General features: G+C 36.0%; 1 protein-coding gene across 3 annotated transcripts in view; it reads left to right on the top strand.

Moving 5' to 3' along the window:
• The first annotated feature begins 235 nt into the window (after positions 1-235).
• RAP1A (RAP1A, member of RAS oncogene family) overlaps positions 236-24,073 on the top strand; it is a 71,164-nt gene continuing 47,326 nt past the window's right edge. Inside the window, exon 1 of one of the 3 annotated variants that reach the window (XM_047870222.1) lies at positions 236-329. Coding sequence is in view for 1 of the 3 variants with exons in the window: in XM_047870225.1 (XP_047726181.1) it covers positions 316-329 (14 nt within the window). In the remaining 2 variants the exon portion in view is untranslated. The remainder of the gene's footprint in view (positions 330-24,073) is intronic. The other 2 variants (XM_047870225.1, XM_047870223.1) reach the window with 2 other exon arrangements.

The following is a 24,073-nucleotide window of genomic DNA, read 5'->3' as shown; positions in this document are numbered from 1 at the left end:
TTTTCTAGTTCTTTCGTTGCATGTACACATTTTTTAATTTTTTGAAACATGGAATTATACTTTTATATACATTGTTTTGTTCCTACGTTTTTCTCTGAACAGGATATTGGTCTCCTAGTGTGGGACTTCTCGGTTGATTCTTTATAATATTACTATTTTAAATAACACTGGGGCAAACATTTTTGTACATTTATCTTTGATTGCATCTCTGTTTTTTTTTTTTTTCTTCCTTTAGGATAGATTCCCAGAAGTGGGATAACTGGATCAGAGGGTGGTTACCCTGTGTATAAGAGTGTGTGTCTCACTGCACCTTCAATGGCATTGAGTAGGTCAGTTTTTACAATCTTTGCCAATTTGATAGATATCTGTTACAATTCTTGGGTGGTAATCGCAAAATCCTCTTATTATTAATAATCTGTAAAACCATCACAGTGTATGAATAGTAATTTGCAATCATCTTTGAAAAAGTTGCCTGGAATGAATTTCTTTGAAAATATTTTAGGTGAAAGTAATCTTTGTGACAAGAAAAGACATTCTTTGAAGTTGCAATTTGAGCATTGTTCTTTTATTGGAAAGAAGTAGCATTTTCATGTTCTCCCTTTGCTAAACTGACAAACATGAGAAAGCTTATTGTATAAGAAGCAGTAAGTGGAAATGTCATGTAAAATTAAATCATTTCAGATAGTCACATGGTTCAGACAAAAAAAAAAAGGCAATGCAACTTAGTGTTTAGAGCAATGGCTCTGGACTTAGGCAGCCTGGGTTCAAATCCTTGCTTTGCCACTTACTAAGTATATGATTTGAGGCAACTTACTGAGTTAACTCAAATTTAATTTGAGATAACTTCCTAAATATATGATTTGGTGTTTCTGAACGTTGGCTTTCTCATCTTTACAAGCAAAATAATAATGCCTACTTCTTAAGTTTATTGAGAGCGTTAGAAATAATATATAAAACTGCTTGGCACAAAGCAAGCATTTAATAAAAGCTAGCTGTTGTTAATTTTTTTTTGCCCGATTGGGGGGGGCGGGTAGGGCAGGAGATATCATCTGTGTGTCCTTGTTTACATGAATAAATGCAGAGACGCAAGAAGGTCATGAGCAGTGGCAGCTGGAGGGGAGTGGTAGACATTCTTTATGGTAGGAATGGCATGAGCCAAGATAGAAAGTTCAGGACAAGTTGGAGGACAGGGGGTTGATTTGACAGAAGCCTAAGCTTGTGTAATTAGAAAATATGGCGATAAGGCTCTAGAGAGATTTATTGGGCTAGACTTTGGAAGTCATTGAATGCTAGGTTGAGAAGTATAGACTTTATTCAGGAGCACAAGATGTTTTGATATGAGGAAAGTGACCCAATCAGCGCATTTATCTTTTGGAAGATGAATCTAGCTACAGAGTACAGAATAAATTGAGGAAGAAAGGGACTGAAGGCAAGGAGGCTGGCTTAATACAGGTAAGGCATATCTGAGGGTTTAACGGAAAGCAAGAGGGAAGGATTTGAGGAGAGTTGCTAGGAGTCATTGTTGTGAAAGTCTCTGGGTCTTCAAGTGCATCCAGTTTGGAGATGAAATTCAAAAGGAACAGTCTGAGTCTAATGGATAGACGATGAAGAATTAGGAACCCCAAGAGAACATAGGACATACTATGTATGCTTTGGTTGTTGCTACTTTTTTTTTTTTTTTTTTATGTTTTTATTTGTTTTTGAGACAGAGACAGAGCATGAGCATGGGAGGGGAAGAGAGAGAGGGAGACACAGAATCCGAAGCAGGCTCCAGGCTCTGAGCTGTCAGCACAGAGCCTGACGCGGGGCTCGAACTCACAGACTATGAGATCATGACCTGAGCCAAAGTGGGACGCTTAACCGTCTGAGCCACCCAGGCGCCCCAACTACTTTTTTTTTTAACTGAAGGGTAAAAGATTCCTATTATTTCATGTGTGAAAAGCATATGTTTAAGCTTTCTTCGACCAATGGATAGTCTGCAGAAATGTTATTTATTTAGCATTTGGAGTTCTTAGTTAAAAAGGACCCCTCACTTTTAGACATTATATTTCTGGAGGTATTATCTTAAAATACTTCATTGTAAGGTTAAATTCGGAATGTGGTCTTTCAGCATTTGTCAATGCAACTGGACTTTAGAAGCATCAGTTGTGTGAGCAGAAGTGAAGAAAAGTGAAATGCAGACTTCTCGTTAAACACTTAGAATGCTGTGGGCAGTGAAATACGGAGCAATGAAAAATAGGAAATTGAGTATAGAATCTTCAGAGAGAATAATACTTTTAATATTCTGTCCTTCCCTACTTAATTTCTCAATTAAAAAAAATATTTGCAAATGTCATTCTTAGTCATTGTGGTACCTGGCTCTAGTTCTGTGCTAAATTGTACTTTCCACTTGGCTAAATAATAAACAAGAAAGTTAGCCTACAGACCGATATTAATGTTTCTTTGTGACTGGTAAGTAAACTCACATGGGCTGTGGATTATCTGCTCCCTGTCTTCTTTTAATACCACCAGTTGAGAAAAGAAGCAACCCCCAGTTTTTAAAAAATAAATAGAGGCTTGTGATAACTTTTAAGGTTATCACATTTTCTAAACCACTGAATTGTTACACCTTTCTCAATGTTTCTTTTAGTTTTCAAATATTTTCTAAACTCTGAAATAAACTCTTCATTAGTTATTTGTATTTAAAGCTCTTCCTTTTAAAAGTATTTTTAAAAATATTTTTAAATTAGTAAGCAAATGTAGCACATAGTATTAGAGATTGTGTGTGCTATTTACTACAAATACTGTGTTTTTCTTATGTGTAACTGCAAAAGCCCATGTATTGTCAATCAAATGAGATTTCATTTGCCAAAGAGACCTCAGGTATTCAAAACAGTTACAAGATTCCATTTGAGTCTCTTTTGAATTGGTTTCAAGATCTTTCAACAGAAATCAGAACTATACTCATTCTCCTAGGTCTGATCACTCTTACCCCTCTCTCCTTCCCAGCCATAGCTGAGAGCAGGATCTTCCCTGTTTTGGGCCATTCCAGCACTGTCGCTGTTAGGGCAACTGTGGCCTTCTCAGTCTGTATGTTTTATATTCGTAGAAGCTTTCCTGCAGGCATCTTGGCAGGAAAAATAAGTTATTAGGTTGAGAGGCTAGCAACTAATGACATACTTTTTTATAAGAAAATTCACAATTTTATGTCAGTTGTACTTCAATAAAACTGAAATTAAAAAAATCATTTACTTTTTTTAAAGTTTATTTATTTGGGGGGGGTGGGGCAGAGAGAGGGAGACAGAGAATCCTAAGCAGGCTCTGTGCTGTCAGTGCAGAGCCTGATGCAGGGCTTGAGGTCACAGACCGTGAGATCATGACCTGAGTTGAAATCAAGAGTTGCACACTTAACCGACTGAGCCACCCAGGCACCCAAAATTCATTTACTTTTTACATGAGGTGACATACGAAGTGTGTGAAATATTTTCTGTCTGAAAGGATAGACATAAAAGAAAGCTCACTTGTTGAATAGAATGTTGTATACATTTTTCTTATTCTCTGTAGTCAAAAACATTTTTTTTTCTAATTTCTTTTGAATCAGTAATTTTGAATGCTAAATGTAAGTTCTTTACTAAGAAATCAGTCTTTCTCCAGAATAGTCTTAAACAGCTTGGCCAGTGATCCAGCAAATAGTAACTGCATGATTATTGGGTGCCTTGTAGTATTATAGGAGCTAGAGATAGAGCAGTGAATAAAACATGTTCTCATGGAACTCTTGATATTGGTGGGGTTTGGTGGTGGTAGAGAGAAATAATAAGCAAATAAGGGAACAGGGTAATTTCAGAGGTCACAAATGCCACGAGGAAGCTGTAACAGGGTGAAATAGTAGAGTGATAGGAGGGTTTAGAGTGATAGAGTGATAGCAGGGAAAGCTCTGAGATGGTAACATTTAATCTGAGGCCTGAATGAATAAAAGCTAGATGTGATGATTTGTAAGAAGAGTGAAGTAGGCAGAGGGCCCCCGTGGTACAAAAGCCCTGAAGTGGGAACCAGTAGGTCACGTTTAAGAAGTCCATAGTGATAGGCTGAGAAGAGACTGGTGGATGGGATGGGGTTGGCAAGAATCAAACCACGTCAGGCTTTGGTGAAGGGTTTGGATTTTGTTCTTATACATACCAGGGAAGACACAGGGTATCACTACCTACTTACCTTTATGGATAAATATATGTAACTTTTGAATTTGAAGGTGGTGTTACTAATGATACTAGCTTAAAACAAATCTGTAGGGTAACTAGTAGTTTCTTTAGACATAGAAAATCACTAACCTGGTAAATAAATTACGTTTTTCCTGGGGGTCTGCAGAGAAAGGAACAGATTATTCCCATATTGTAAAAAGCCTTATGAAAATTATGTATGTTTTCTCAATAGATTTAAATAGGTGAAATATTGTATATCTTTGCTTTGACCAATAACTGTATTGACTCAAACCTTTGTGACTGATTATCACAAATCATTATCATATATTGTGATTTGTAAGCCGTTAATGAAATAAAACACGCTTGCACCTCAAGAACCTAACATTGAGTTTCATTAGTATTTATGCCTTTGGCAGTTTGAGACTTCTGATTAGCTGTTACCTATCTGGTTAATTAAATGTCAGTGCAGTTGGTAGACAAAAATCTACCAAAAATCTAAAGATGTGGAATCTGTGGACAAAAGAAAAGATTTTTCAGAGTAAGGTTGAGAACCACCGATCAGTGTCCTAATCTCTAGAGGGATCTACAGGGAGAAGGGAAGTAATGTTTTTTTGAAGGTAAAATTACTGTATCTCACGTAATCTGCACAGCAAATCTGCGAAATATTGTTCACTTTTTACAGATGATAAAACTCAAAGTAATTATATAACTTATGACAGTTAACAAACTCTAATTATAAAGGATCATACTGACAGCAAACTTCCAGAAGAGACTACCACAGTTACAAAGCACACAAGTGATCAATAAATATTTATAGTTTACTTATATCCAAACATGAATAAATGAACAAGTAGGTGAATCCCTATATTCTTATAATCCTTTCTTTAGTGTAACACATCATTTTTCTTCCAAATGAGTCTAAAAAATTCCTCAGAAATAATTGGTTTCACCTTTTTTCCTCTGTAAATCTCCCCTCACCCCCCCTCCCCCCGAAGTTTAAGTTACTTAAAATAAATCACACAGTAAAAATCCTGAGGAGGGAAATAAAGACTAAAAACTTGGGAAAGTATAATTTCCACTTTGATTTTAACTGAGTAGTCTATAATGTTTTTAGTTTTTAAAACATTCAGGATATCATCTTTTGTATTCATATTCAAGATACCATCTTTTGGTTCTATGTCTCTTATTTTTTTTTAACTTTAAAAATTTACTATAGTTTTCTGAAAACTATATTCCATTATTCCAACTGATGTTAGGCAGAACGATAGTATGAGATCTCTAAACTGTGTATTTATAAAGCTTCTAATCCTTTAAATGAATTAATGTCTTAATAAATTTAAGCTTAGAGTTTTTTCAAATGAATACCTAATAGGAATGGATGCCTAAGAGATGAAAACAGATACAGGTCATCTAGGGAGTGAAACTATTTTAGATGAAGATTACAAAAGAGAATGGATTGTGATACAGGATTAACCATAGGAGAATAAATAACACATGGAAGTTGCTATGATTAGAAAAGAAATTTATTTTCCCCGAAACAAAACCAAAATTGATGAAATGTGAGCTGTAAGGACATAAATTAATGTTGAATGAGTAAAAAGAACACTTAGTTTAGAGATGGTGGCCTATAGGGACCTTCAGAGAGGATATGATGAACCTTACCACGTGTGGCAGTAACATTATTTCATGGAGTGTGGGATCTGTCATGTTGATTTGAGTTGGAAGTACAGTACAATAAATGTAGATAGAATGAACAGGGTTGTTTTTGTGAAGCAGGAACGTATTTTAAAATTTGTTTCCAGTTGTCTGAGACTAAGGTTGTAAGATGACTGGTCTGTAAAAAATACAACTTTATGTGACATTTTGGTTCTTGGTATCCTTGAAGTGTTCTTGTTATTTTGGGTTTTTTGCTATATTTCTGCATGACAACTTTTAGACTGCTTTCTGTACATTCCACTCTTCCATTCTAATCGTAGAATCAGTTTAGTAATGACATACATAACCCCTGGTATGAAATTTTCATGCTTCCGGACATTGTTTTGCATATAAAGTAGAAGTGTCAGTTTGCCCTGTAGATGTGTATATCTAAAAATTGCGGGTGACTTTGATTAATTTAATTATTTGAGAATATCAGATTAATTTAAGAAAAACCATGGGCAAGTGAGTTTAGACGGTGAATCTTATGTCTCAGACTCACCTTTGTTTAGATTTTCAGGTAGTAGGTTACTTGGATGGTGTTTCTTTTACATCCAAATGGTAAGTCTGGAATTTGAGTAACTCAAATTGGTTGAATAGTATACTCTTTTTAAAAAGTTTTTGTGTCTTTTGAATAGTTTCACACTTAGGACAAACTTCATTGTAAAACATTCCTTTGAACTTTAAATAAATATTCAGTGACTTCTCATAGTACTCCAGTGTCATAGTTTTCACATTGTAATAGGACAGTATTATAATTCAAGAACCAACCAAAATCTGCAGTTGAAACCATGAGTAGAGTGGTTTAGATGATGTAGTCATTCTGTTATTCCCATTTTGTTTTAGACTTGGACTACTGTCATCAATGGGACGAGCTTGAGATTGTGTCACCACTCAGTACCATCTGCTTGCATGTGTATGTAAGCACTAGGCCTTCAACACTGGATATAAAGAATCCTCGCTTTGTGGTGTTCTCAGCTGGCTTTGCTTGGGTTCCAGTGTACTAGGCTGAGCTTGTGTCTAGAGTGAATTGTCACGGTTTTGATCTTTTGCAGCCATAACACTTCCATAACCATGTCTTCGATACATTGATGTGCCGAAGATGGATGTGTGCCGTTTTTTAGTAGTCCAAAGAAAATGCTTATTTAATCAGTAAAATTTAACAACGAGTTTTTAAAAACATTCAAATACTTGCAAGAGAGAGAACACTTTATGTAAAAAGTCCAGTAAACCAAAGTGTTTTGTAGAAAATCAATCAGAATTGTATTTGCACGATTTTTAAAAAATTCTCTATTGTTAGGAGAGAAATAAACAGACTACCAGTGTTTATATAGTATAATTTCAGTTTTAAATTTTACAAAATACCTATTCATATATAGGTGTAAAGGAAATACCAAAAGGACTAAAGTTATCTTGAAGTTGGGATTATAGGTGGTTTTATTTTTTTCTTTATACCTTTTATTTTCTGAATTTTTATACATTATATATTTTATAATAAGAAAATGAAAGTAATAGGGGCACCTGGGTGGCTCAGTTGGTTAAGCATCTGACTTCGGCTCAGGTCATGATCTCACGGTTCATGAGTTCAAGCCCCACATCAGGCTCTCCACTCCTGGTGCAGAGCCGCTTCATAGCCTCTGTCTCCTTCTCTCTCTGCCCCTCCCGCTCTTTCTCAAAAATAAGTAAACATTAAAAAAAATTAAGAGAAAGGAAAATGAAAGTTCTAAAATGAATTCATTATAGAATAGGAAATGAAATTTAGTAAAACTTTTAAAGATGAAGATTCTTATGGGATAAAATGAGTTAAAGGCTGTAATGATAAAGTCTGTATTTCATTATTTTTTTTAAAAAGTTTAAATGTTTATTTTTGAGAGAGAGAAAGAGCACAAACAGGGGAGGGGCAGAGAGAGAGGGTGACACAATCTGAAGCAGGCTCCAGGCTCTGAGCTGTCAGCACAGAGCCTGATGCAGGGCTCAAACTTTCAAACCATGAGATCGTGACCTGAGCTGAAGTCGGACACTCAGCCAGCTGAGCCACCCACTCACCCCTAAAATTTGTACTTGAAAACCAAGCAAAATTAAGTTGCCTTTTATGGGGTTTAAGGAGCAAGAGAAATGGGAAGAGTATTGTACTATTGATATGATAACTTGGACAATTTTTGTTCAATTCTTCTCACTCAGGTTTGCCTCAGTCACATACATTTATATGATGTTTTATGGATAATTATTTAATTACAAGTTTTAAATTTATTTATATAGAGAGATGATACACCAAATCTCACTTTGAATATTTGGTCATTTGGTAGTAACATATTTGTGGTCAGCAGGCAAAACACTCAGTGAAGGTTTGCAGATCACAGATCGCATCTACCAGCTGCAAATTCACCTCCTTATTTCTTGTTGTTGTTTTTTTTAATCTGTAAAATGGAAAAAGAACAATACCTATTTCTTAGACATGTCTGAAGACTAAATAAGTGTGTGCGGCATACAAAAGCGCTTAAATATTATTGCTGACACTGTTTGTATTACCACCACCGAAAGTTGGTTTTGGTGGCTATAAGAAATTGGAGAAGATTGCTAGGGACTGGAGCGATATCTTACACTTTGTATCCACTACTTTGACTAATCCAGGTATATTCTCAGTCAGTTAAATAGGACTCTTAGCTATGCACCAAGGTAGTTTCATTTTTTATGTATGCAATAAATCTTGGCATTGTGGTTTAACATTTTAAACCTGGAGGATTTAACAAGGGAGATTTTGAATTTGGTGTAGGCAGAATTTGGAATCCTGCGTATTTCAAGGCCGATGTGCCAAGTTAAGTATACTAACTAGAGAACTGAGTGTGACTGACTGCATCTTAGTTATTATTATCCAACAGTGACTTTTGTTCCTTGTTTAATTTGCATCATAAGAGCAAAGAAAACCTGTGTTTCTTTGTGACTAATGGTGCCTTGAGAAAGCCAATGGTTATGTTGGCCTAAGTGAGTTTATTTGCCCCTAAATTAGGGGCAAAATTTATCAATATTCCTTTTTTGTTTTATATTCTTCACAGTGCCTTGTACCCAGTAGAGATAGTGAATAATAGGGTGTGTTTGAGAGTTCATGAAGAAATTTGAATCAAGTTCCTTAAAGGAAAGGGAGGAGTTTAGCAGGGATTCCTAGATTTCTAGGCTCTTAGTTTAATTTTATCACTATAGTACATAATTTAAAAATCTCTTAGTCTTAAATTAAAATCTATCTGCATTTCATATTTCCATGGAGTGGGATGATGATATAAATATGCCTCATTTAATAAAAGCCACTCGCCCCATTCATAGAAATCTTGATTGGTCTGCAGTAAGGCCAAGGAATCTGTAGTTTACTTCTTCAGGTGAATCCAGATGTTCTGATGCAGTACTTTATCAATTTCTTTATATTTTCATTTTAGTATTATATTTTAAAAACTCTGTATTCTATTTTAAAGACAGTATAGGAATAAGTTTTATATTCAATAATGAAAATTAATGCTTTCTTAACTTTCATCGTATCTCTCTTTTTAATTAGTTAACTGTACATATATTACCATTCAAGTGCAAGTAATAATCGAGTTCATTGTAGAAAAATTGAGAGTACCAATGAGGCAGTGTTTCTCAACCTTTTTATCATTATCGCTCGTCCTGCCCCAGTGTTTTTAGATATTATTTTTCTAATTGTACCCCCTCATAAAATTTTAATACCGCTCTGTTTATGTATTATACATTAATTTGTGTTTTATAAGCAAAGAATGTTCATTTTCTTTCCTTTTTTTTCTTTTGCCCTCAGTAGCCAATTTTCATCCCCTTGGGGGTGATAATGTCCCTTTTGAGAGTGCATGAAATAAGCTAAAAAAAAAAAATAACCCTTAATTTTACTTCTCAGCCTATTAGTATTTTGGTATATATCTTTCCCAGTGGTTTTTAATGCATATGTATTTTTTTCTTTTAAAAAATGAGATCACGGGTGCCCGGGTGTCTGAGTCAGCTAAGTGTCCGACTCTTGGTTTTGGCTCAGGCCATGATCTCAGGGTTCGTGGGTTTGAGGCCCACATCGGGCTCTGGGCTAACAGTGCCGAGCCTGCTTGGGATTCTCTCTCCCCCTGCGGGCTCTCTGTCTGTGTCTCTCTCAGAATGAATAAATAAACTTAAAGGAGATCAGAAGCATAATGTTTCATTTTCCTTTCAAAAATATATTGTGGGGGTGCCTGGTTGGCTCAGTTGGTTAAGCGTCCGACTTTGGCTCAGGTCATGATATTGTGGTTTGTGAGTTCGAACCCCGCGTTGGGCTCTGTGCCAACAGCTCAGAGCCTAGAGCCTGCTTCAGATTCTGTGACTCTCCCTCTCTTCCCCTCCCCTGTTCATGCTCTGTCTCTCTTTCAAAAATAAACAAATGTGAAAAAAATAAAAATATATTGTGAATTTTTGTGAAAAATGAGTATATTTTAATAATATCTAAGAATAAATAATATCAGTGCATAGTATTCTGTTACATGAATTTGCCATCATTTAAATGATTTCATATACTTTTCAGTTTTTTTATTGTAAGAACTGGTCTGAATATCAATCATTGCAGTTGAATTGTTCCATGCAGTCTTAATTGTTTCCTTAGGATAAATTCCAAGAAGTAGAATTATTTTATTCTGTACATTTAAATATTTTTGGTAGGTATAGTTTAGAGGGTGAAAATCCCTTTCCCCAAGGACAACCACCATTAATGATGTGTAGTAATTTATCCATTCTTCTATTGAAAACCTTTTGTTTCCTGGTTTTTTGTTTTTGTTGTTTGCATACACCTTTGTTTGCTTGTGTTTTTCTGTATCAAAAATTCCCATTTGTGTTAGAATTGCTGGATCATTTAAGAATTGGAAATAAAATACATGCTTGAGTTTCTTTTTCTTTTTTCTTTTTTTAGTTTTTAGGCTTGCTTTATTTGCCTACTCTGATGTTGCTACTAGATTTTAGTTACTGTAACTTTGTAGTGTTGTGCTTTTATACCTGGAAATGTAAAATGTTCCATTAAGTAGGCAAATGTGTCTGTATATTTTTCAGATTATAAGTTACAGTTTGGCTAGCTTTTTTTGTTTTATTGTTTTTTAAAAGCCAAGCATATGTATTTTAACTAGACTGGAAAATTATGGATTTCTGAAGATTTACAGTTTTAGGCTTGAGAACTTTTAGGTGCCTAGCAGTGATTTAGAACTCTAAAAGCGCCTCTGAATTGCAAAGTAAAGAAAAAAAGCTGTTGAGCTGTGAGCTTTCTGGAATATTTGGAACATTTCTGTCAAACATGCCTTTTAATCTTTGGTTTATTGATTGAAGTATCTCGGGCATGCTCTTGTTTGCAATCCAACTTTCCTTCCTTTTAAACTTGGTAATTAGGTATATAGTTATATATAGGAGATACATTCTCTTTCTCTTTTTACATTTCTGGTACGTATTTTAGATATCTCTCACTATGCTATTCCTGCTTATTTTTATAGAGTTCCATTATATATCATCTTTAGAGTTATTCATACATTTTTTCTGAGGGTTGGAGTCTCATAAAGTTAAAAATATATCAGAATAGTTATTATATTAGGTAACACTTGTGAACCAACACCTGATTTTTATAGAATCTTAATCTTAATTAGTGTTTTTGCTGGATTCAGGTAGGTTTCTTTATGAGAAGCCGTTTAACATTGCAAAAAAATTATGCTTTGGTTTTCAAAGTAGAAATGTTTTTTTGTTTTTTTACAAAAAGGGCTAATTTTTCTCAGGTACTTTCACCTTTAAATTTAAATTGAACTGCTGACACCATCACTAAAATCTTTAAATGTTGGTCCTGACCCTACTATAATTATATGAGCTAATTTTCTTTTTTAAGACACACTCTTGAGTGAGACTTCCAAATGCTCTTAGTGTTCTGAGAGAGTTAGTTTACCTTTGTAATGAAAAATCCCTCCTGTGGGTACTACACTCGCCACTAGGATGAAGGCTAATCATAATAAATATAATAAATGCTAACTCTACCTAGGCAGTTCAGACAGGGCTATTTTCTATGAGTAGCTTCTCCACGTTGACTTGTCTACAGCTAGCCCCGGCCCATTGCAGAGGTTTACCTTGCTTTGGGTCACGGTTCTTTTCTCCAGCGGATTGAAAAACCCATCTGTTTTCCCTCATGGTGATGGTCTTTCTATTTGCCTGCTATGTTTTAAAAAATCAGCATTGCTGATGTGATTTTGTCTCTTGAGGCTTACCATTTAACCAGGTTGGAGATTCTGTTCTTTGGTGATTCTATTCTATTCTATGCTTTATGAATATACACGAAGCTGGGTCCTTTACCGAAGTATCACAACAGCAAACAAATGACAACATGTTTGGGCATTAACTCATTATGGCTTTAGACCTTTGGCCAAGCCCTGTGATTGCTTGGGCACTGCTTTACCACCCCCATTGCCTACTTCTTTGTTTTCTGAAGCTGGAAGCCGAATGAAAAACTTAAAATTCATTTAAATGTGTAATCCATATAAGGAGGCTATTTTAACTAAATTGAGACTACTATAAATATTGTAAAAATTAGCCTGTGTGATAGACATTTGTGTTAGTAAAACTTCAAAATATTTCCGTTTTATTCTTATCTAAAATATTTTCTTCTCACACTCAGTATTGTTATAAATTAGTATTAGTAAGACTTTAATTAGTAATAGCCATTTGGTGGGAAAGATTCATTAAAACGTTTGTTAGAATATAGATCTCCACTGCAGAGAAGTAGGGAGATTTTATGTTTTGTGCCCTGACAAAAAGTAAACTGCTTTTCAGTAAAAAGCACCAAGTAATTTTTACTAGTTTTTTATATAATTATTTTTCTATTCAAAGTATAATTAAAGTAATCTTTGAAGATCTTTTTAGTCACACTGTTTTTAAAAAGCTCATTATTTTGAACTAAACAAGTCATGCATTATGAGAAGAAATAACAAGTAACATATAAAGTACAGATCAAGAAAAAAAGTACAGATAAGGCAAAAAATAATAGTTAACAGTTTGCTGTGTACCCTTACTGAAATTTTTTTGTGTAAACCTATGTATATGCATATATACAAATATTTTTGTTTTCATACCTGCTTTTTTTTTTTAAATAAAGTTTTCAGATGGTGAGGCAAGAAGACTAGAAATGTTCTTTACTAGCATACTGTAGCACTAAATAAAAATTCCATTCTTCAAAGACAGGGTTTGTCAAGTTCCCATCTCTAGCCTTGCCCTTCCCCTTACCTGGATTCTTTTTCATCACTGCTCTTCTCCTTGAAAGGAGAGAAGTATACTGATGTGTGGGTCTCCATTCTGGCTTGGCCATACGTTAGAATTAACTGAGGAGCTTTGAGAAATAACCACATCCTGGCTCCACCATCCAGAAATTCTTTTATTTATTATTTTTTTAAGTTTATTTACTTATTTTGAGAGAAAGAGTGTGTGTGCACAAGTGCTCCCCAGTGGGGAAGGGGCAGAGAGAAAGAGGAGAGAGCAAGAATCCCAGGCAGGTGCTGCACTGTTAGTGCAGAGCCCACTGTGGGGCTTGATCTCCCAAATCATGAGATCATGACCTGAGCTGAAATCAAGAGTTGGACGCTTTACCTACTAAGCCACCCAGGCAGCTCCACCATCCAGAGATTCTTAATTAATTGGTCGTGATGAGGCAAGATATGTGAGAAGAGAATGTGCTTTATCTTAGCCTGAGTATGGAAACCTGCCTAAACTTTTGAGTTCAAGCATGGGATAGGGGAAAGTGATGATTGAGTCCAACGGGTGTCTTCCTCACTTTCGTATCTTTAAGAAGGGTGATAGGCATAAGTCTTGGAAATCCCTCATGTTCTCAAAGGAAGGTACTGCCACAAACTTCTTCATTTATTCTAGTATTGATTCATCTACAGAATTTGTAATATTTCAGTTCTAAGGAAAATCAACTCATTAAATTAATGCAGTGCAGATGAGATAGACAAGAAGGTCAGTGGTAAAGCAGTATGGTGGTGTTGGTTAACCTCACAGATGCTAGAGCCACACTGTCTGGGTTGCAATCCCAGTTCTGTAATTTATATCTGTTGAGCTTGGGCAAGTTTGTTTTAGCCTCTGACTCATCTATAAAATGGGGATAATAGTCTCTACCTCATAGGAATGGTGTGAAGATTAGAAATATTAATATGTGGGGCGCCTGGGTGGCGCAGTCGGTTAAGCGTCCGACTTCAGCCAGGTCACGATCTCGCGGTCCGTGAGTTCGAGCCCCGCGTCAGGCTCTGGGCTGATGGCTCAGAGCCTGGAGCCTGTTTCCGATTCTGTGTCTCCCTCTCTCTCTGCCCCTCCCCCGTTCATGCTCTGTCTCTCTCTGTCCCAAAAATAAATAAACTTTGAAAAAAAAAAAATTAAAAAAAAAAAAAAAGAAATATTAATATGTAAAGTGCTCAAAACAGTATTTTGTAGGAGCACCTGGGTGGCGTAGTTGGTTGAGCATCCGACTCTTGATCTTGGCTCAGATCATGATCCTAGGGTCATGGGATCAAGCCCTGCATCTGACTCTGTGCAGAGCATGGAGCATGCTTAAGATTCTCTCTCTCTCCCTCTCTCTCTCTCTCTCTCTCTCTGTCTCTGTCTCTCTCTCTCTCTGTCTCTGTCTCCCTCCCCATCTCTCCCCCCCCTCCCGCCTCTCCTCTTTCCCTGTGCTCCTCTCCCCAACTTGCACACACATGCTCTGTCTCTCTCAAACATAACAAAACAAACCCAGTGTTTTGTATATGGTAAATACTCAGTAAATAGTAGTACAATTAATATATTCTTTTTCTTGTATCTTCTTTTCTAACAGTTTTACCCTTTTCTTGCCCATTTGCCAAAATTCATACTTTTTTTGAATTTCTTTACTGGAGCAGGGGTCAGCAAACTTTTTTCTGTTAAGGGCCAGATAAGAAATATTTTAGGTTTTTAGGGACATACGGTCTCTGTTGCAATACAGTAGGGCAAAAGCAGCCATAGACTATATGTAAACAAATGAGCATGACTGTGTCCACTTTATTTATGGACATTGAAGTTTACATTTCATACAATTTTCACATGTCATGAAATACTAATTTTCTTTTGATTTAAAAGAAAGACGTTTAAGACTGTAAAAACCATTCTTAGTTTATAGGGCACACAAAAATAGGCAGTGAGCCCTATTTGGCCTACAGGTCAGAGCATACTGATTCCTGAACTAGAATAAAGGAACCCACCCATTCTGCCTATTTTAGACACTCTTTCTTTCTTAAGTATGCCTTCATTCTTTAATTCCCTGTACTTTGGAGGAATCTAGAAAATTATTTTTGTTGCCATTAGGTTTAGAATTTAAAAATTGTACTCATAGCTTAAACGATTAGCTCATGGATAAAACAGGGAGCTCTTTGTGAACTCTGTCCTCAGTCATGTATATAACAGTACTTAGGGTTCTTTGGTTGCAAGCAACAGGAACAGACTTTGTAGGTGTGTGTATTAGGGGTCTCCAAAGAACAGGCCAGTAGGATACAAACACACACACACACACCCACACACACCCACACACACACACACAATTATTTATGCATACATATGCATAAATAATTGTGTGTGTGTGTGTGGGTGTGTGTGTGGGTGTGTGTGGGTGTAGTGGGAGATATGTTTCAAGAAATTGGCTTATGTTGTTGTGGGGCCTAACAGGTCCAAAATTTATAGGGTAGGGCAGCTGGAAACTCTCTGGCAGCCACATGATAGAATTTCTTTTTCATGGAACCTCAGTTTTGCCCTTAAAGGCCTTCAACTGATTGGATGGAGCCTTCCCTACATTATTGATAATCTCCTTCACTTAACGTCAATTGATGGTAGATGTTAACCACATTTACATAATACCTTCACAGCAACACCTAGATTCTGTGTTTGTTTGTGTAACTGGATACTACTGTATCCTAGCCAAGTGACACCTACAACTAACCATCACGTAATTCAATAAATATTTTTCCAGTAAAAGGATGAACAAATGGCTAAAATGGTTAATTTAAGCAGAAAAAGACGTGTATTTGAAGGATGTTGAATAATAGAATGTAAGAAAAAAATAAGCATGCAGGCCTCAGGAAGCCTCAAGAAGCACCAGGGCAGTCAGTGTGCAGGGCTTGAGACCTAGGTAGCAGGAATAAACAGCGTCTTTAGCGTAGCACAGTCAGAATGAATCTACTTTAACCATTTCCCACCTTTACATCACTCTCCTCAAGATTCAGCTTCTTAGGAAAATCTGCCTGAATGGCCTACCTTGAGTTTGGGTAAGAGATCTCCTTTGCCCACTGGAGGGTGGGGCATCTTGATTGACAGTTCCACCAAAACTGCAGTGAGGGAGATGGGTTATTTCCCAACAGAGAGTCAGGATGCTGTTACCAAAAGAAGGAGGAAGGGATACTAGACATGCAAAAATAACAGATGTCTACTTCACCAATTCTTGATATCTGCCCACATAGAGGGACAGCTGGTGAAGCTGACATGGACCAGGGCCAGATCATAGAGAACTTTACAGGCCCTGTTAATGAGCTTGGTCCTAAGTCCTCTAGAAGAGTGGACCTTTTTGGAGTCGTAGACTCCATGAGAATTGAAATTTTTGGACCAAATTTTGGATCCTCTTCTATTCTTCAGAAAATTATATTTAGTCTTAAGAAAAAAAAAAGTTTTTTTTTTCTCCTATCTTTTGAAGTACATCCATGGTTGGTGGGAAGAAGGGCTAGTCTCTTAACCTGAATGGTTAAGAATTCATAGGGAGAGGGTGGTATATACTGTTAAAGGATTTTAGGCAGGGGAACCACAGTAGAGTTGCATTTTAAATAAATCGTTCTGGCTTGCACTGGAGGATGGATTCAAGGGGTGTAAGGCTGGGTGGAGGCTAAAAAAGAATGTCAGTATTACTGCTCTTCCCTCAGCTTCTGATGTTGCAGTTTTTTGATTCTCCTTAATCTCTGATTGCTCATGGAAATACTTGATTAAGGGATGATGAGTGCTTTGATTAACAAGTAATAGGGATGAAAAGGGTAAATAAACAATTTTAGGAAATATTTAGGAGGTAAAATCCACAGGACTTAGCTATCGATCATATTTGGGGAACAGATTGTACATGGGCATGCATGTTTCTAGCTTGCGTGACAGAAGATTGCAGAGGGATTAGTAGAGAGCAGGTAGAGGGATTGACCTTTAAATGTGAGGAGGGACTTTATCTTCTGAGTGGGACTTGAGGAAAAAAGATGATAGTGACTGGACTTGATACCGGTAAGGGGGGGAGGGAATGAGGGAGGAAGTATAACAATGATCGGTAAGAGGATTGATGTGCAGTACTGAAGGTCCAGGTGAGATTTCAGACCAGGAATGTGTTGTAGTGATGTCAGTTACATAATGGTGTTGTCTCCTGCAATGAAAGATTTTAAGATTCATTCATGGTTGATGTTACATTGGCTGATTTGGGGGGAAACAGAGGAATACACAGAATAGAGGTAGCTGATCAAAGACTAACTCAACAGGGTATAATTATGATGAAGAGCGGACACATATAGAGCCCATACTCTGTGCTAGGCACATTTATAACATATGCTCTAGAGATACTAACTTATTTACTCAGAGTAACCCTCTGAAGTAGGCACTGTTATCCTAATGATGAAACTGAGGCACAGAGAGGTTAAGACATTGCCTACGATTACAGAGCAAGTAAGTGACAGAGCTGGACTTCAGACCCAGAAGTTAGGTTCCAAAGTCTATGCTTAGCTACTAAGCTACACTGATGACCGCTCTTGGAATCTAGATTTAGGAGAGAAGGAGAGGAGCTGATAGGTTGGGAGATGATGAAGGGATCGATGTGTCTGAGATTTTATTTTAGTACGGTGGGAAACCTGTGCTGTGGGATTTTCCTCGGATTACAGACACAACGATTTATACCAGGCCAGGTATTGAAAAAAAGGAAATTAGTTTAGACATTTACTAATAATTCTTAATGATCAGGAGCCTTTTTCATGAATTGTATTTGGACTGCCCAGTTCTTTTTGCTTCACTTTTGTGTGCTGATAACAAGATATTCTTGTGAAAGTAAACTTCTCCGTTTCCTTTTGTATGCTTCATTACCCTAGTTTTGACAGAACCTTTAATAAGTGACCAGATTTTTTCTACTCTTTCTCTTTGCTCCCATAACATTAATTTGGCAGGCTTTTTCACTCCAGTGTGTTTGCGTCCACTGCACTGCTGCTGTTTAGTAGGGGAGCCCTGCCAGTTAGAGCTAGAGAGGTTTTGTTCTGATTTGGAGAGACAGCATGTGTCTGTCTTTCAGATTTTCTTTTCTTTCCTTCACCCACCCTCCCCCCGCACCCCGAACTTGGTGCCCAATTTGTAAATACATTTCAGCAAATGCAGACTAAAGGAATAAAAAATGAATGCATGCCTCAGAGTAGAGCCACTTCTCAACATAGAATTGGCTTTTGGAAAAATGTTTGGCTTTTTCCAATGGTTGTTGTTACCTAGAGGCCATACAGTTGATAAATTAATCAAACTAACACTTTGCACAAAGGCATTATAATATTTTTGTCTTACTAAATTTAGTCAACTGGTCTTATTTTCTTTTATCACTGCCATGTATTCGTAGTAGATCAACATAATGGATATTTGTAAGATTAGGGACCACTGTAATACTGTTTTTTTTTCCCGGTATTAATCCAGATACTGAGTTAAGTTTGATGTTTGCTGGGCTCAGTATGCCTTAGATTGATTTAGGCAAATAAATCAGTTATTTACGTCTAGCCAGTAAAAGGCATTGTTAGAAACAGGGCTCTAGATCTAAATGTTAAGATTTTAGCCTCTAGGAAATTTAGTCATATGTGTTTAATTGTAGTATCTGCCTTTGAACCTTGACCCTCAAGACTTTAGTAATACTTAATGTTTTTCCTGTACTCAAGTGGTTTTTGATTTGTCTCTAAATACTTTTTCCCAGTTAACAAGCTTAGTCCAGATCTAGGCCTCTAAGTTTTTTTTATACTCAGAGAATTAAAAAAATTTTTTTTTCAACGTTTTTATTTATTTTTGGGACAGAGAGAGACAGAGCATGAACGGGGGAGGGGCAGAGAGAGAGGGAGACACAGAATCGGAAACAGGCTCCAGGCTCTGAGCCATCAGCCCAGAGCCTGACGCGGGGCTCGAACTCACGGACCGCGAGATCGTGACCTGGCTGAAGTCGGACGCTTAACCGACTGCGCCACCCAGGCGCCCCTATACTCAGAGAATTTTAATAGTTCTTATTGATTGGTATCTTTTAACTAATATGAAGTTATTTAAATTGGTAAATTTTTATCAATAAAATATTATAATAATTCATTTTTGAAGAACATTGAAAATTATGTGAGTCCAAAAGCATTAGACTCAAACACAATGTTAAGAGTTGGTAATTTTGTAATTTACTTGTATGTAGCATTTTTCAGAGTTCGCAATTTATATATGCTGTTGTTCTTATAGTTTCATATCTACCAAAGGATTAAGATCAGTCTAGATACTGAGAAATTTCTAATCATTGTGAATGTGTATGAATGTTGTAGGTAACCTATCGGTCTTTTAGTTTGCTCTATATTGAGAATTCTGTTTTTCAGTGAAAATATCTGGTATACTTGTCAAGAATTCTGCATAGAAATTCCTCTAATCATATTTTCTGGTGTTTCATGACAAAGGCACTGCTTAACTGTGCTATTGTTTCCATTTATTTGTGGTATTTTGTGTATGTGGTTGTTTGGAAATTTTATCATATATCATGGAAATATTCCTTTTATGACAATTTAAAGATTGTTCTCATAACCCTGCATTTTATTTTTGTAATTTTAATTTTTTTATTAAATGTTGCTTCTTTGGCAACTCTTAATATCCTTAAATGTTTCCATGTTTGTGACCTCTGGTCGCTGTCTTTCAACATATTGATGTCAAATGCAAGATTTGGGAGTTATTTTCTCCTTGTACGATATTCTTTAGATAAAAGAAAGATAAAAGCTGTAATTCATTCAGCCCTAACTTTAAAATAGAGTTAGATACTACTATTAAGCAAATATTTAGCAGGATTAGTTTTCTTTCTAGTCAGAATTTTCTGGGCAGAAATGTTGTACTCAAAGTAATTTTCAGAGTTGGAAGTATTTTAAAGCTTTGATCAGAATTGCATTTTCAAGGAGATTGTTGTAATATATTGATTTCTGTAAACATGCAGACTCAGTATGTACCAGACCTTGCATTGATGTATATATACATAAGTAAAAATGGGAGTAGGGAAAGTGGAGGTGGGATCAGTTGGTTATGCTGATGGAATGTGGGTGGACCTGGGTGATAATAAGTATTTCCTGGTGGTCATTTCTGTCAGCAAACAGTATTTCAGATATTGGAAGTGCTCCTTCTCTGAGGCAGGTATTCTAGCACATTTCAGACCCATTGGAATGGGTTTTCTTAAAAGAATTTAGCCACTGTGAGCAAAGAAACCTGCTGAAACAAGGCTTAATTTTGAATTAAAATTAAATAGAAGCTGATATTAGAATGAGTACATACAAGATATGTTATCTCAATGCTTCATTTCATCACCCTATTTTGTATAGTCTTCTGTCCATTGACTACTTTTTATCAGTTTTGTAGTAGTTGGACATGGAAAGAAAATAAGATGAAGCACACATCTGGAAATCTTGCCTTTTTAAAAATTTTGTTCTTGTTTTGTTTTTACTATGGAAAATAAAATCTGGTAAACAATTTAGGAAGACAGCATAGAGTTGAGGTTAAGAATGTGGGCATTGGAATCATGTTGCCTGAATTCTGATCCCAGCTATGCAAATTACTGTGTGATCGTTGGTTAAGATACTTTTCTTAGCCTCACTTTCTTTAGCTATAATATGATATAATGGTAACTCTACCTTAGGCCATGAAAATCACATGGTATGGTCCATATGAACCACTTAGCATGGAATATTAGATATTATCATTGTTCTGTTATCCCTTCTTTTCTCTTCATCAAAACTTTACTATGGATTCTGACTTGATTTTTGAGGTTACTGTTTGGTTTCCACTGAATTTTAGCAGGCTGTTTAGTGTTTAAAGGAATATTTAGTACATTTTTCTTTTAGCTAGAATAAGCTAAAGATGCAAAATGTTGTGTTAGATTCCTGAGACCTGGGGAACCGGTCTGAATACTTTTATGCACTTGGTTAACCTTTATGCTATTCAGAATGTGAGACCAGTTTGTGCTGATTTCCATTCCTCTATTAGTCTTTAAAAAAATGAGTCACCATAGTGTCCATTGATGTCATTGGGACCATTAGGAGAATTGCTTGTTATCTATGAAGATCCAGAGAACTCTTGTTTGTACTTATTTTAATAATCAAAGCTTGGTTTTGCTTAATTCTTCTAACAATATATGAGTAATGTTATTTGTAGAGTGCTTTTTAAAACTTTTATAAACTTTGTCTCATTTGATCTTCACAGTTATGTGAAAAAGGTAGGACAGATGGAATCACTCCTACTTGTAAAGATGAGAAATCTGGGCTCCGAAGAAGTTCAGCGACTTGCCCAGAGATAAATAGTTATGTCTGCTGTCTCTTATATTAGTTTTCATTCTACTATATCAAAGAGTTTCTTTGTAGAACCAATCCCTTCTATAAGGGTCAACCTATAATTTCCAGAACATAAAATTCAAATTGTTGAAATTACTGGATTTTCACATTTGCTAGAAATATGTACCTTTTGTTATGGTTTCACTTTTTTTTTTTTTTTTACTATATATCAACTTCTGCCGAAGTATATTACTATAATTTTAATCTTATTTGTAGGTGTAGGATTTAGAGATACTTGATTTGGAAGTATTCCCTTAAAATACATTTGATGCTAGAAAGTTATTTTAATAAGTAAATTAACTGTAAATATAATTTTGATTTCAGAGGGCGTTATGAAAGACTTTTTTTCTCTGATTCTTATGGTACTTGTAGTCAAGCTGACCAATTTCAAAAGAAAAAAATGACTTTTTACTTTCTGGAATCATTTTAAAAACTAGTGTACTTTATATTGTGTAAATACCTGTGGGGAGATACATATATTTTTTTTAATTGAGGACATTCTTTGTGTAAGAAGTTCAGTTTAAGTAATTTTAGATCTTCTGCTCTTGTATTCATGAGCTCTATACAAATCATTATGAAGGAATACGAAATAGTTCTTAACTTGCTTTCAACAAAGTTGACATTGATACAAGAGAAGGTAACACTAATTATGACACAAAGTAGAGGTTGCCAAACTACAATATAAGACCTGGTTTTGTATGGCAATCAAGCTAAGATGGTATTTGCTTTTGTTGTTTAAAAAAACAAACAAAAAAACCCAGGAGAATGTGTGACTTAGACCATGTGTGATCTGCAGAGCAAAAAAAATATATATATATATATATTTACTATCTGGCTCTTTACAGAAAACATTTGCTGACTGTGAATTAGGGGAATATGTATTACATAAGATAAAGTATAGCTAGAGACATTCAGGAAGGCAGGCCAAAACCACGTGATACCGTTTCATACCCACTAGGATAGCTTTAATCAAAAACTGGACGGTAACAAGTGTTGACAAGGATGTGGAGGGATTGGAACTCTCATGGTCTGCTGGTGGGAATGTAAAATGGTATAGTCACTATGGAAAACAATCTGGCAGTTCTTCAAAAATGTTAAACATAGAGTTACCATATGACCCAGCAATTCCACTGTAGGTATAAACTCAAGAGAATTAGAAACATGTTCACATAAAAACTTGTTCATAACATTATTAGTCACAATAGCCTAAAGGTCCACAGCTGATAAGTGAATAACTAAAATGTGGTATAGCTATACAATGGAATATTATTATCCAGCCTTAAAAATAAATGAAGCACTAATACATGCTACAACATAGACGAACCTTGCATTGTATGTGAAAGAAGCCAGACACAAATTATCACAAATGCTATTATTCCATTTGTAGAAATGTCTACAGTAGTCAAATCCATAGAGACAGTAAATAGAGTAGTGGTTGCCAGAGACTGGGTGGGGAAATTGGGAGTGACTACCACTGGATGTAGGGTTTCTTTTTAGAGCAATGAAAATGTTCTGGAATTAGTGGTGATGATTGCACAGCCTCGCGAGTGTAATTTAAACCACTGAATTATATACTTTAAAATGGTGAATTTTATGTTATGTGAATTATATCTCAACAAAAGAAAATGTAACTGGAGACTAAGTAGTTTTATAAAAGAAGTAATGAGAGGTCAGGTAAAGAAGAGAAGACTATAGGCACGAATCGATTGATAAAACTTTGAAGTTGGGGCTTTAAATGCACCTCAGAGGGCGTGGAGGATTTGGATAGAAACAGAGGAAGGTAGGTAGGTAGGTGTGGCATTACAGATCTTAGGGAGGGGTATAAACTGAGTTCTTGGTGTTTGACTGGAGATGAAGGAGTGGCAAGACTAAGAGGAAGAAAGACCACTTGAATTTGTTTTCATGAGGTTTGTAAACTGGCATACTTAACTGATTTGTCCTGTTAGGGATCATGCTTTGCACTATCATTTTTATGGAACTAATTGTGTATTCTTCTAGGCTAAGGCAGGAATTTTTTATTCCAGCCAGAAAGCAAGAGCCTAAGGGCTATCCACCATGGCACCTTTAACAGGTTACTGTATGTAAGGATTTTAGTTCTCAGTATATGCTTTGAGGAATTTGTTACCATCTTTTTTTTTCTTTTTCAAGCTTTTATTTAAATTCCAGTTAGTTAACATGTAGTGTAACATTAGTTGCAGGTGTAGAATTTAGTGATTCATCACTTACACACAATATCCAGTGCCCATCACAAGTGCCTTCCTTAATACCCATCACCCATTTAGCCCCTCCGCACCTCCCCTGCCCATCTCCTGTCTAGTAACCCTATTTGTTCTCTATTGTTAAGAGTCTGTTTTCTGGTTTGCCCCTCCTTTTTCTTTTATCCCCTATATCCATCTGTTTTGTTTCTTAAATTCCACATATGAGTGAAATCGTATGGTACTTGTATTTCTCTGACTTACTTTGCTTAGCATAATACTCAGTCTCCATCCATGTTGTTACAAGTGGCAGGATTTCATTCTTTTTTATGAGTGAGTAATATTCCATTGTGCATATATAACACTTCTTCTTTATACATTC

This window comes from Prionailurus viverrinus, chromosome C1, assembly GCF_022837055.1.
Source record: "Prionailurus viverrinus isolate Anna chromosome C1, UM_Priviv_1.0, whole genome shotgun sequence".
Classification (NCBI taxonomy): Eukaryota; Metazoa; Chordata; class Mammalia; order Carnivora; family Felidae; genus Prionailurus; species Prionailurus viverrinus.
This window is presented reverse-complemented; position numbering and strand designations above follow the sequence as displayed.